The sequence below is a fragment of the Phaethon aethereus genome, assembly GCF_964289735.1.
Source record: "Phaethon aethereus genome assembly, chromosome: 17".
Taxonomy (NCBI): Eukaryota; Metazoa; Chordata; class Aves; order Phaethontiformes; family Phaethontidae; genus Phaethon; species Phaethon aethereus.
The window spans coordinates 16163283-16175880 of NC_138593.1; the positions used below are offsets into that span (position 1 = coordinate 16163283).

Here is a 12598-nt window from a genome sequence, read left to right on the forward strand (position 1 = left end):
GTGTGCACAAGGCAGGTGTGCAGACACCTGCACACACCTGCATGCACACCCCTACACACACGCATGTGCCCCTGTGCCCTCCTAGGGATCCTGCACTGGCACGGAGCTGGGGCTGCCACACAGAGCCGTACCTGGCGAGGGGTGCCCGTCCCGGGGGTGTCCAGGCGGAGGATGCCCAGGGAGGGAGTGCATGGCACGGGATGACCGCGACAGGGGGTGAACGGGCAAGGGGTGCCCGAGGTGGGGGGTGCCCAGGACGGTGAGTGCACGGGACGGGGTGGTGCTCGGCCGGGGCGAGTCTGACACCGGGGTGCACGGGAAGAGGGGTTGTCCCGGCGCGGGGGTGCCCGGCACCCGGACGGGCAGGGTGAACAGGAGCAGGGTGTCCGGCGGGGGGGACCGGCTGCCTCCCGCCGCCCCCTCTCGCCTTCCGCGGGGCGGGGCGGGGCCGGCGAGGCGCGGCCCAATCAGAGCTGCGTCCGCCGCCGGGCGCGTCCTTAAAGCGGGGCGCGAAGGGGCAGGACGGGCGCGCGGCGTCGCGGGATGTGGGCGCGATCGGTGCTGGTCTGCGCGGCGGTGTGCGCCTGCGCGGGCGCCTGGCCCGGCGGTGCCGTGTGCACCCGGCGGGTGGCGGGCGCGGGCGGCGCGCGCTACGTGGCCTTCCTGAGCGGCGGCGGCCCCGGCCCCGGCCCGGCCGCGCTGGTGGAGAGCGCCTGGGCCGGGCGCGGTCGCCTCCGCGCCTGCTGGGCCCGCCGCGACCCGCGCCTGGCCCGCGCCTTCCGCGCTGCGTGCGCCCGCCGCCCGCCAGCCGCCCCCGGTGCCGCGCTGCGGCGGGACCTGGCCGCGCTCTGGCGGCGCCGCGCCGCCTGCGCCGACCCCGCGCCGCCCGGAGGACGCCGCCGACGCCGGCGGGGCTGGACGCTGCCGGGCACGCTGTGGTGCGGAGCCGGTGACTCGGCGGGGAACGCCAGCGAGCTGGGTATGGGGGCGGACGGGGGCGACGGGTGGACACAGCCCATCTGCCCGGCGGGGCCGCGCTCACCGGTGCTGCCCGCAGGTCTCTTCCGCGGCCCCGACCGGTGCTGCCGGGAGCACGACCAGTGCTCGGCGCAGATCACGGCACTGCAGTTCAACTACGGCATCCGCAACTACCGCCTGCACACCGTCTCCCACTGCGACTGCGACGCCAGGTGCTCCGGGGGGCCGGGCCGGGTAGGGGCCACACACCAGGGGCCCGCTGGGCCGCTCACCCCCCACCCCCCCCCGTCTGCCCCACAGGTTCCGGCGGTGCCTCCTGGCCGTCAACGACACCGTCTCCAACATCGTCGGCGTCACCTTCTTCAACCTGCTGGAGGTGCCGTGCTTCGTGCTGGAGGAGAGCAAGGAGTGTGTCCAGTGGCACTGGTGGGGAGGGTGAGTGCCCGGGAGGGTGCCCTCTGCCTTGGCCTGCTGCTGCAGCCCCACAGCTGGGTGCATCTGCCACTGCAGCCCCAAGCATGCCCTGCCTGGCTGCCCCACCGCCTGCAGGGGGGCACAGCTTGGCCGTGGCAGGGCTATTGTGCAGGGCCTCATGGCATGTGGTGTCCCCAGGTGTGAGCGTTATGGTGTAGTACCCCTGGCCAGGATGGTGCAGCAGAGTCAGTACCACCACAGCCTGCCCGCAGAGGAGACAGGCAGCCCTGCTGTGCAGCCCCTGGGCAAGGGAAGGAAGTCTTCTAGAGTAGGGCACAAGCGGCTCCAACAGGGACTGAGGCAAAACCCCGGGCTCCAACAGGCACAGAGACCTGCGACAGCCCAGCAGCTGTGGGGCCCAGGTACCTTGTCCCCTGCGTCTGCCAGGGACAAGGTTGAGCCCACAACCAGGCACCCAGCAGCACAGTGGGGGCTGGAGCCCGGCCCCCCAACAGCAATGACCATGTTGGAACAGGACCTTGCTGGAGGACGGCACGTGCCGGAAGGAGGGCAGCAAGGGGCTGGGGGCTCAGCACACCCTGCCTGTATGCTCCGCCCTGAAGATGGCAGGATTGGATCCAGCCCAGCTGTGGGGCGGTGCAGAGCCACCCCTGTGCCTGCGGTGGAGGGACGCAAGCAGCCGGGTGAGTCGGTGCTGGGGGCGGAGCATGTGCCACAGCTGGGGCATCCTGAGGCCTCAGCCCATCGGGGTCATGTGCCAGGGGTGCTCCTCACTGCCCTGCTGTCCTTAGGGCTGGGCAGGGTGTGCAGGTGCTACAAGCACCTGGATAAGTGTGAGCACCAGATCGCACCCCAAGAGGTGAAGTACCAGCTGCACAATGTGGACACCCGGACGCTCTTCCACTGCAACTGCACTCGCAGGTGCGTGTCCGGGAGGAAAAGGTGGGGCTTTTCCCACCATCACAGGCCACTGTGTGCAGATAGTTTGGGGTCAGATGAGGTGGGACCCAGTGGGATGCCCACCCTGGCCAGCAGCTGCTGACTGCTGCCTTCCTGTGCCCACAGGCTGGTGCGGTTCCTGCGTAGGGCAAGGGACCTCAGTGATGTGGAGGTGCCTGTCCTTGTCGACCACATTGCCAGGGACTGCTTTGTTCTGGAGCCACCCACTGACTGCAGCCTGGGCAAGGGGCCACAGCACAAGTAAGTGTGGAGGCCTGCATGGGTCTTCCTACGCTGCATGGGCAGGAGGGGTGCCCTGGCGGGGCTAGGTGCTATCTTGCAAGCTTGGCATGAAGCTGGCATTGCAAGTGTTAGCCCCTGCTCTGCTGTGCCATGGTCAGGCTGGGGTAGAAAGCAACAGATGTCAGTGCTGCAGCATTACACCGATGCTCACAGCTTTGCTTCTCTGGCAGCTGTATCACAGCGACCCGGGCTGTGCTAGTACCTGCACAGCATCTCAAGAAGACCCTGAGGCGCTGGGGTCCTCCACATGTGACCTCCAAGGCCAAGCATCCAGACTGGAAGACACAGGACAGTGGTGGCACCCTCTATCAGCAATGCCTGCGGATGGCCTTGAGACAGGAGCCAGATGCTCTGCACCACACAGTGCCCTGATGATGCCCAAGAAGCACTGCTTTGCGTGGGGAGGAAGATGTGCTGTGCAGCAGCTACGGAGTGGAGCTGCTTGATTTCTGGTCCTTGAGACAAAGGATGGCACTGACCATGGCTGCTGGCATGACTGCATGGAGCTGGGGGGGGCCGCAGCTTGAGCAGGGGCAGGCAGAGGGACTGAGAAGCCTCTTAAGAAGCTGTGGCTGCAGGGGGCTGCAATCTGTGAGCACCATCAAAGCAAGGGGAAAAGGGAAACTCACCATCTTCCTTCCCACTTGTGCCCAGGGGCAGGGGAGATACTCTGGGCACTGGAACCCCAGGCAGAGTGGATGGCAGGGCCCCACCATCCCTGGATTTGTGCCCCTTCCCCTGGGTGGCCTGGGCAGTTGTGATGTGGTCCTGGCTCCCTTCCCCAGACAGGGGAGAGGGGATGCAGGTGGGCAGGGCCCACAGAGGGCTGGGGGCTGCTGCTGGCTCTCAGCCCTGAAGTGAGGTGGGGGGACAGCAGCCAGGGGCTTTGCCTTGGGGAGGGGCCAGTCCCTGTGGGCAGCAGAAGATAAATAAAGGGTGGTCTGGGCACAGAGTGTGGTGCTGGGGCTTAGCCTGCTGCCCCCTGTTTGTGCTGTGGCCCCCACCCCAGGAGCTGATCCTGCTCCCCCTCCAGTAAGCACAGTGCAGCTGGGATGGGCAGGATGGTTTATTTTGTTGCTTGCACTACATCCAAGGCTGAGGCACAGTGGTAGCAGCAAGCTTCAATCTCAGGGATCCCCTGGGGTGGTCCTCACCCTATACCCATCACCATTACTGCCAGAGCCCTGCCCTGGCCCGTCCCACCTCAGGTGCGAGGCCAGCACTCCTGTAGGACTAAAGCATCTTGCACTTTGAATTTCACAAGGAGTTCCCCCCCCACTGCACTAGACCAGCCTTGCCCTCCGCTGTGCCACTTCCCAGCCCTACCAGGGCAGCACCTCAGGCTGGGGGAGGCCCCTACCTGCCAGGCACACAACAGGTGTGAGGAGTCACTGCAATAAATAAGGGAGTGGGGTGTCTCAGCAGGAAAGTGGCAGAGGAAAGCACACAGCAAGCACACTACAGGGAGGAGGGAGGGGGCCATCAGTGGCCCATGGCACAGCTATGGCTGTCCAGCTCCTGGGGGCTGCTCCCCTCCTTTGTGGAGGTGCTGCAGGCCAGGGGGCTGGTGGGGCTCATCCTTGGGCAGGGGTAGGCCTGGTCCACACTCTCCCTCTGCTGGCCCATGGCCTGGTCTATCATCTCCAGGCGGAGCGCAGGCAGCAGGCCCAGGTTCCTGGGGTTGGCCCGAGCCAGGGGGTTGTCAGCAGAGATGCGCCGGGGGCCAGCCTGCTCCTGCACAGTCTGGTAGAAGGAGGTGCCCTCCTGGCTGTCAGCTGCCCGCCCTGGCTCCTTGGCTTTGGCTCCATGGCACCCCAGCTCCTCCTCGGGCAGATGGATGGCAGGAATGTCCCCAGGGAGGCCTCGTCGGCTCTGGGGTGAAGGGCTGCGGCTTGCACCCCTGTCCCGGCTCGATGGCCGCAGGATGAGGCCCTGGAACTTGGCCAGGCTGGGGCTTCTGCTCCGGTGCCGTTTCATCTTGCCTGGGCTGGGGCTACGGGATTTGGGGGCCAGCAGGACAAGTGTGCTGTCATCCTCCTCTTCTGAGCTGCTGCCTGAGCTGTCTGTAGGGCTGCTGCCTTCCTCGGACCTGGGCAAGGAGATCTGCACCCCTGCATCAGCACTGCTGGCTGATGCTCTCAACTGGCTGGGGGGCACCACAGCAGCTGGCCTCCTCCAGCCAAGCACCCCTACACACATCCCCCCCTGCCTCCCTCAGCCCTTCACTCTCGCCTGTTGGCCATGCTGACCTGGAAGGGCTCAGTCACACCAGCAATGCTGCTGGAGGTGTTGCTGTAGTATCCAAGGATGTACTCGCCCTTCCCCTTGGGCAGCGCCTCCTCTGAGAACATCACCTGCAGCCCAGAGACAGTTGATGGGCACCAGGGCTGGAACCTGAGTTGCCCCATCCCACCTGCAGCCCCAGCTAAGAGCAGAAATCCCAGTGCCAGCAGAGTAGGCCTGCCCAAGGCTCAGCATTGTCCCCCCAACAATGGGGTACGCATGCCCAGCAAGACAGCAGGGCTGGCCCCAGCTCACCTGTACACACAGTTGCTTCTCTAGGCAGCGCTCTCCATCATCACTCCTGGCCCAGACATAGGACACATAGTCTTTAGGATGCCGAAAGCCCACCTGTGTGCATGTACATGGGAGAACACCGGTGAGTGGGGGAACATCAGCCCTGCTCAGCACTATCAGCCACACCCAGCCTTAGCTCACCTCTTACTCAGCCCCCTCTCCTTGCACAGGGGCACCAAGACCTGCCTTGCACCCACCCAGCAGTGCCCTGGCCCCCAGACCCCCAGGAGTGCTGGGCTTTGGACCCTGTGAGGTCCACAGACCAGGAGGAAGAGGGAACTGCTGGATCTGAGCCTCCTGAAGGACCAAATCCTGCTGCTAACTGCAAGGGCCTCCCAGGGGAAGAGAGAGCACAGAGCACAGGTCCATGCCATGCACCCATGTCTTCAGGTGGTGGGGTAGCTCAGAAGGGACCCTATGGTGCTGTGCAGTGCTTCCCCATGCCCTCCAGCCCCAACAGCCCCCAAGACCGTACCCGGTAGAGTCCTATCCAGTCCCAGGAGCTCCGGTGGAAGCCAGCAGCCATCTTGTACCTGACAACTGCTTGCTCAGGCCTGTTCCACTCATCAGCCACATAAATCTCAACCAGGGGCTTGTCTGCCTTGGAAGCAAACTGTCAGAAACACATACATGGTGAGCACACACATGCCAAAGAGCGGCTCCTGCTGCCCAGGACACCCATCTAGGGCTGGGCACTCACACACACACCAACAGCAGCCCCCAGCCATGGTGGCAAGACAGCTGAATTTGCCAAACAAAAAGTAAGCCCTGCACACCCCATCATACACTGCTCACACTAGCTGGGCTTCTCACCCCCGCAGTTCCTGCCTGTGTGGCCCTGGACGGTGTTCACCTGCACTGCAAAGATGGCAGCTACTGGCTTGTGGTCACTGATGGTGTACTCCATGTGGCTGCAGTAGCAGAGCTGGCTCACCGACAGGATGCCCCGGCTGGGCCGCCGCCCGCCCACACCAATCCCAACACTGGGAGATTTGATCTTCCAAAGGATGCGGTCAGTCCAGGCAGGTTTTCGCTTCTTGGCACTGCAGGGCACAGAGGGGCATCTCTTGCCTGGCAGGGGGCAGTGAGCTCCACCCCAAACTGCCTCCCCGTGGCACTATGGCACACGCAGGCAGGGGATGCAGCTTGTCTTGGCACACAGCTCAGTGCGGCTGCAGGAACAGACCTGCACTGGCACCAGCAGAACAGTTGTGTCCCAGCCCATTGTCCCCAGTCCAGCCCTTGCCTGCCCCAGCCTGGCTCCCCCCGTCCATCCACACCAGCATCATCCCCTGCCCCGGCTCTGAGCCCCATCACTCCCGCATCCATCAGTCCTGCTACCCGCTCCCAGGCCCAGCACACTTGAACTCTGCTCTCCTACCTGCTGTCGTACTTGTTGGTGCCCACATCAAACTTGAAGGTGGGTGGGAAGTTCAGGGGTCCCTCCTGAAAGCCACTGAGGACAGGCCAGGTGCTCTTGGCAATGTTCAGCTGTGAGAAAGAGTAGGTCAGGAAGCACACCATCCCCCATGGCCAGACCGCTCTGCAAGCCCCCCAGTGCCTCTCCACTCCCAGTACACAGTCATCCCTGCCCCATTGCTGCCAGCCCCACACAGCTCTCAGCGTTTGTCCATGCCATGCAAGAGCAAGTCCATAGACCCAATTCCCCCAGCTCTTCCTAGGACACTGATAAAGGAAGCATGTGCCCAGCTCCCATAAAGACCATCCTGGGACTGTGCTGTCCCTTCCCCATAGAGCCAGGAAAGCCAGGGTCCTTTGTGCCCCATGGGCAGCAAGGGGACACGCCCTGTCCCACAACTGCACAGGCAGTTTTAGCAAGAGCCAAATGCCACTCAGGCCCCAGCTGAGGCCTGGCAGCACACCCATCCCTCTCACCTGGTCCTTCTCCCAGAGCTGACTCAGGATGTTGCTGTCGATGGCATACTTCACAAAGCGGATGTCAAGGCTCTCGATGCGGAAGTTGAGGTCCCCAAACCAGAACACAAGGCTGTGAGTGGGAGGGAGAGTAACGGGCTGGAAGGGCTGAGGCTACTGGAGCGGGCAGCACAACAGGGGCAAAATGTCCTCAGCCTGTGGGCAGCCTCATCCTGCAGCACAGGTGCTCTCACAAGCACCAGTGCAGGTCAGCACTCAGCTGACAGCTTGGCCAGCTGCAAGCCCTGCTAGAATTCCTCAGGTAGGACCAAGCACCGTTAACGAAACAGGCCTGACTCCCCAGGCAGAAATTGAGGGCGGAAATTACCACCCTGAGGCACCTACCAGAGTCAGACCACACAGCTAAGACACTGGGGCAGAGCTGGGCCCTCCACCACACCAGTCCCAAACCTCAACAGCAACCAGTATGGCAGGAGCTGCATCAGGTCTGGATGTGCCCCGAAGGAGACAAAGGACCCTTCTTAACACCTATAGTATCATGCTAGGTTCCTACTAGGCCACAGGACAATTTTGCAGCTCTGCAGGCAAGAGCCCATCTCCAAGCTGTGCTGGGATTCAGGGGGCAGACCCCAGACCCTATCAGGAGGTGGTCAAGGACAGGGGCTGGCACTAGAGCCCTGGCCCAGACTGGGGAGCAAAGTGGTGGGGTACGCACTCATGGTCCAGGATGCCATTGGCCACACGCCCCTCGAACTGCTGCATGTGCAGTATGGTGGCAAAGTCCTCCTTGCGTTGCTCCGCCTTCTCCAGATGCGCTGGCAGGTGGCAGTTCAGGAAGCAGACCATGTGGCCGAAGATGGAGAGACGAATGCTCACCCCACCCTTGTTTCCCTGCACCGAGAGGATCCCATGACTCCTCGGGAAGCCAGCCCCTTGCCACCTCCCCCAGGGCCACACTCACCCAGTAGCCTCCCAGCCCCGTCCTGGTGCAGTCTGTCTGGATGTCCTGCAGGAAGGGGAGGTGGTAGTACTTAGCAAATACTAGTAGGATCACACCTTGCATCCGCACTGTGCTGACCTGGAATGGGAGCAGGGGATGAAGCAGGATGGTAGCCACAGCAGAGCCCATGGGGGCAGAGGACAGCTTTCCCCACCTCCAGGCCAAAGGGGTAGCACCTCCATCCTCTGCATGCCCTCCATCTTGCAGATGACTAACAGCATATTTAGTTCGGAGATCTACGCACACCCTCCTGAATACTGACAGCCAAGATAAGCCCAGCAATGCTAAGGCTCATGTATGCTCTGGGGCAAGTGCCCTGGGGAGCAGAACGTGCCCTGGGACCCACAGGCTGCTGGCCAGAAGCACAGGCTTGTTCCTACATTCACCTCCTCACCCTGGTGCAATGCAGCAGGCAACAAGAAGGGTCTCCAAAGCACCACAGGGGAAGTCTAAGGTGCAAGAAAGGGAGCAAGGTGGCACAAGCTAGACAGCACATTGGGAAGACGCACCGCTAACCCTCAGCTCAGCCTCCACACGCTGCTTGCGTGGCTGCAGGCTGTCCCTCCAGCAGTCTGTCCCTCCAACCTGCTCTCCCACCGCACCTCCTCCCTCCATCCCTGCAGTCCAACTCTCCCTCCCCGTGGTCCACCTGCCTGGCAGGCAGAAAGGGAACACCAGCTGCCCAGCCCCTTTGGGACTTCCTTACCAGGACAAAATGGAACGGGCTCAGCACATCCATGAAGAGCTCACTCCACTGATCTGTGAAGAGGGCATCCTTCAGGCGCTTGTTTATCTTAGAGTTCACCTCTTGAAGCCTGGAAGGAAAGGGACAGGCCCCTCAGCCACACCAGGAAAGGTGTCTGTGCCCCAGATAGCAAGAGCTCCTTGGGAGAGGGGCCAGGGCACGACCCTGGATTTAGAGCACAAACCAGTCATATCCTTGCTCCAGAGATGCTGGGCCATGTGCTAGCAGAAGGCATAAGTGGCCCTGAACCCACAAGGCCTTGGCCCTTTTTAAAACATGAGAAGTTCAGCTGCACAGGGCTGGGCAGTAGTCTGAAGCTTATCTCTTTCACCTAGAGGGACTTATGGGACATTTCAGTGGCACTTGTTTCTACAGAGAAGCCAAGCCTCACCAGTACTTCAGCACAGGGTGTCCAGATGCATCCTAGCCACCAAGCTCAGAGCAGCAGCAAACAAGGTTAATAGTGCTCCTCCTGGCTCAGCAATTAGTGAAGAGAGGGAAGGAGAACATCCACAGAGAATGGCAGAATCAGGAAATGTCTTGCCCAAAAATATCAAGTGCTCAGGGCACAAAGACACAGGTCAGAGGAAGGATGCAGCCAGGCAGAGATGCCCTGAAGGTGGGGAGCAGCAGGACACCCTGCCCCAGCTAGGACACAATCAGAGCAAGTCCCTTGCTGTCAGCTATACCCCCTACCCCAGCCATCCAGGCTCCATAGCCCCATCCTGCTGGTCTGCAAGTCTGAGGGGACCAGGAGCCTTGTTCCCACACAGCACTGTAGCTCCAGCAGCCTCAGCTTTACACCGCTTCCTCCCTGGGGCAAGGAGCACTGGGGAGTGCCTGGGAGCCTCCTGGAGACAGATCCAGCTCTTCTGCCTTGTGCCCATGGGCAGAGGCTGCTTCTCACTCCCTGTGCAAAGGCAGCGTGTCCCTGGTCTGAAAAGGAATCCACACACACCACTGCAAACCTCGAGAGACCAGTTTCCCCTTAGACTCTGGCAGAGCTTGCATCGCCAGCCACACCAATAAAGCCACAACGACGCAGCACTGCCTTGCCAGCAGTTAAGTGTTGCTACGGGCACAGAGCCAATCCAGCTGTGAGAGAACAGCAGATTTGTGCCCTTGAGGCCAGCATACCATGGGCAAAAGCTGAGATGAGGAAAACACTCCCACAGGACTCTAGCAGACAAGTTAAATACCTCTACAGACCTGACCCCAGGCCTGCCAGGGCTCACGGCAAGAGCAGTACTGGCTGAGGCCTGGCCTGCATGGCATAGCCAGCTACAGGCTCTTTGAGCCTTTTCCAAGGCTACTCAGGATTCAAGGGCTTCCATTCCTCTTAGCACTCCCATTTTACTAGGGGCTGATTCTCCATCACCTTTTCTGATATTTTACTGCTTGTAGGGCACACACATCTCTGCTAACCATGCCCCAGGGAGGCTGGGGCTGTAGGTCTTCCATTCCCCACCACCCAGGGCTATGGGGATCCCCTGAAAAGGGATGTGGCAGGGCAGGGCCCTGCACCTCAACCTCTTACCCAATCGCAATCACGTCCGCATCATTTGTCTCGCCCGTGTTGAGGTGCAGCAGGGATGTCACGTCATTTGGGGGCATGGCTGTGCCCACGTTCCAGGTGACCACTGTAATGCTTGGGAGGACAAAGGAAGAACAGGCTAACACTGGGACTCGGAGGTGTTCCCTGTCCCCCCCGCCCAAGTCAGCCCCCAGCTCCACCAAGGAAGCTCTCTGCCTGGAACACAAGTGGCCATAAGCTGAAGCTTAGCCAGGACACATACACCAGGTCCATACAACTCCTGTTTGAGGGAGATGGGTCCTTGCCTCTAAATTCCCCCAGGATCTGCACCTCAGTGCACAGCAAGCTCCAGTGAAGTTCTAGAAACCAGCACAAAGAGCCCTCGTTTTTGTTACCGCCGACTGACACAGGCAGGCTGGCACAGCAGGCAACCTGCGAGACAGGGTGTCCCCAGAAAACCGCTTCCCCTCCCTTCCTCAGAAATCCCACATCCCTTGGGCTCTTGGGAAAACAGACCTGGAGTCCCCAGAGTCTGCCCCAGAGCACAGCCAGACGCGAAGGCCAGGGCATTGCATGTGACAGCAGTGCTGCAAGCCCTGCAGCAGTGTCCTTCACCAGCGCAAAGCCACCATCAGTCACAACACATTAATACCATTACGCAGCATGCATCAGTAGCCCGTGGGCTCTTTCAGCCATGCTAGAACGAGCCTCAGTCACAGGGGACACGTTTCAACAGCAAGGGAAGGTAGTGCCAAATCATTTCCAGAGCTCAGGGACAGAAGGGACAGATGGCACCCACTCCATAGCCTGTGCCTCTGACACTCCACCCCACACAGCATCCGCTCCCCTGAATGCTGCCTGTATGGACAGCGAGCACTGGGCATCCTCCCCCCCCCGCCATGCCCTCACCCCAAATCTCCTCCATCTGAACACCATCCACAACAGGAAGAAAGGGGCAACTCCAGCCCACAAGAGGCTTTGCTTGCTGCTTCATAGCAAGGGCAGCTTCGGCCCAGCATCACTCCCCCCTGCTCACCCCCCACAGCAACACCCGCTCACCGGAATACACCATCCTCTGGGACCCTTCCTGAGTAGCCGAGAAGCGCATCACAGGAGTCACTGGAGCTTGGCACGCCGAGGGACCTTCCGAAGAGGGAGAGCTCGTCCGGCTCTGGTTTGGAGAGAGCCGCAGGCTTGGACAGGCCCACCCGCACGCTGGCGATGAACTCGCTGGAGATGGCTTTGGGCAGGCCGGCGGTCCTGGGTGAGGAGCCTGCCCAGGCCGAGATGTGGTCGCTGGACTCTGCCTTGGGGAGCATCTCCCTCCGCTCGGCGGGTAGCGGCTTCCCGGGGGCGGCATGCTCCGGGGGACCAAGCTCGGGGAAGGCAGGCCGTCCCGACGCAGGGCCAGGGGCCGCCGGGGACGGCACGGCAGGGCGGGCCGGGAGGGCGCCTGGGCTGGGGGGCAGCAGGGCCGGCAGCGGGAAGGCGTGGGGCCCGCCGGCCCCCTCAGGCTGGGCCCGGCCTACCTCCAACAGCAGGGGCTGGTTAGCCCGGCCCGGGGCCCGCTCCTCGGGCCCGCCGCCCTGCGCCCCCCCGGACCGCGGGCAGCCGTAGGGAAAGGGGTCGCAGGCGGCGTCCGGCCGGGAGCTCCTGCGGGCGCCCGGGATACCGACACCGCCCCCGAGAAAACGCGCCGCTGGGGCCCCGCTGTCGGGCTGGGGCCGCACCGAGCCCCCGGGGCCGAAAGGCACCGGCCGCGCAGGGGAGGCGGCGGACGCGGCGCCCCGCGGGGGGCCGGGCCGGGGCCCCGCGGCGGCGGCCGAGCTCTGGTCCGCACTGCCGCGCCGGGCTGGCTCCATCGGCGGGAGACCCGAGCGAGCACCCCCGGCGCCGGGCCCGGGCCCGGCCCCGCCCCGGCCCCGGCGGTGCCAGCGCCCCCCACCACCTGCGCGGCGCCTTAGAGGCGCAAGAGCAGCAGGAGCGAGAGCGCCGCCGCCCCGCGCGCACCTGCCGCCGTCCCGCCCCGCTCACGTGACGGCCTGTGCCCCGCCTCCTCTTCTCTCCCCCCACCCGCCGCCGCCGCCGGTGCGAGGAGCGGAGCGCGCGCCCGCCAGGGGCTCCGGGACCGGGGCCGCCCCTGCGCGTGCACGACTGCCCTTGCGCGTGTGAGCATGTGTGCATTTTCGTG

At 63.0% G+C, this 12598-nt stretch overlaps 2 protein-coding genes across 2 annotated transcripts; one reads left to right on the forward strand and one right to left on the reverse strand.

Moving 5' to 3' along the window:
• Positions 1 to 259: 259 nt before the first annotated feature.
• On the forward strand, positions 260 to 3027 carry PLA2G3 (phospholipase A2 group III; the record flags this gene model as incomplete). The annotated part of the gene is made up of 7 exons (XM_082007769.1): positions 260 to 979; positions 1058 to 1190; positions 1279 to 1413; positions 1591 to 2096; positions 2205 to 2334; positions 2479 to 2613; positions 2826 to 3027. Exons 1-7 carry the CDS (start codon positions 544 to 546, stop codon positions 3025 to 3027), a joined length of 1677 nt encoding a protein of 558 aa, XP_081863895.1. The 5' UTR covers positions 260 to 543.
• A 1110-nt stretch (positions 3028 to 4137) lies between these two features.
• INPP5J (inositol polyphosphate-5-phosphatase J) lies at positions 4138 to 12269 on the reverse strand (the record flags this gene model as incomplete). Its single annotated transcript, XM_082007770.1, has 12 exons — positions 4138 to 4758; positions 4905 to 5009; positions 5194 to 5286; positions 5708 to 5845; positions 6086 to 6275; positions 6614 to 6723; positions 7129 to 7240; positions 7844 to 8019; positions 8090 to 8206; positions 8835 to 8943; positions 10411 to 10521; positions 11467 to 12269. The coding sequence occupies 12 exons, from the start codon at positions 12267 to 12269 to the stop codon at positions 4138 to 4140; spliced, it is 2685 nt and encodes an 894-aa protein (XP_081863896.1).
• Between the last annotated feature and the right edge of the window lie 329 nt (positions 12270 to 12598).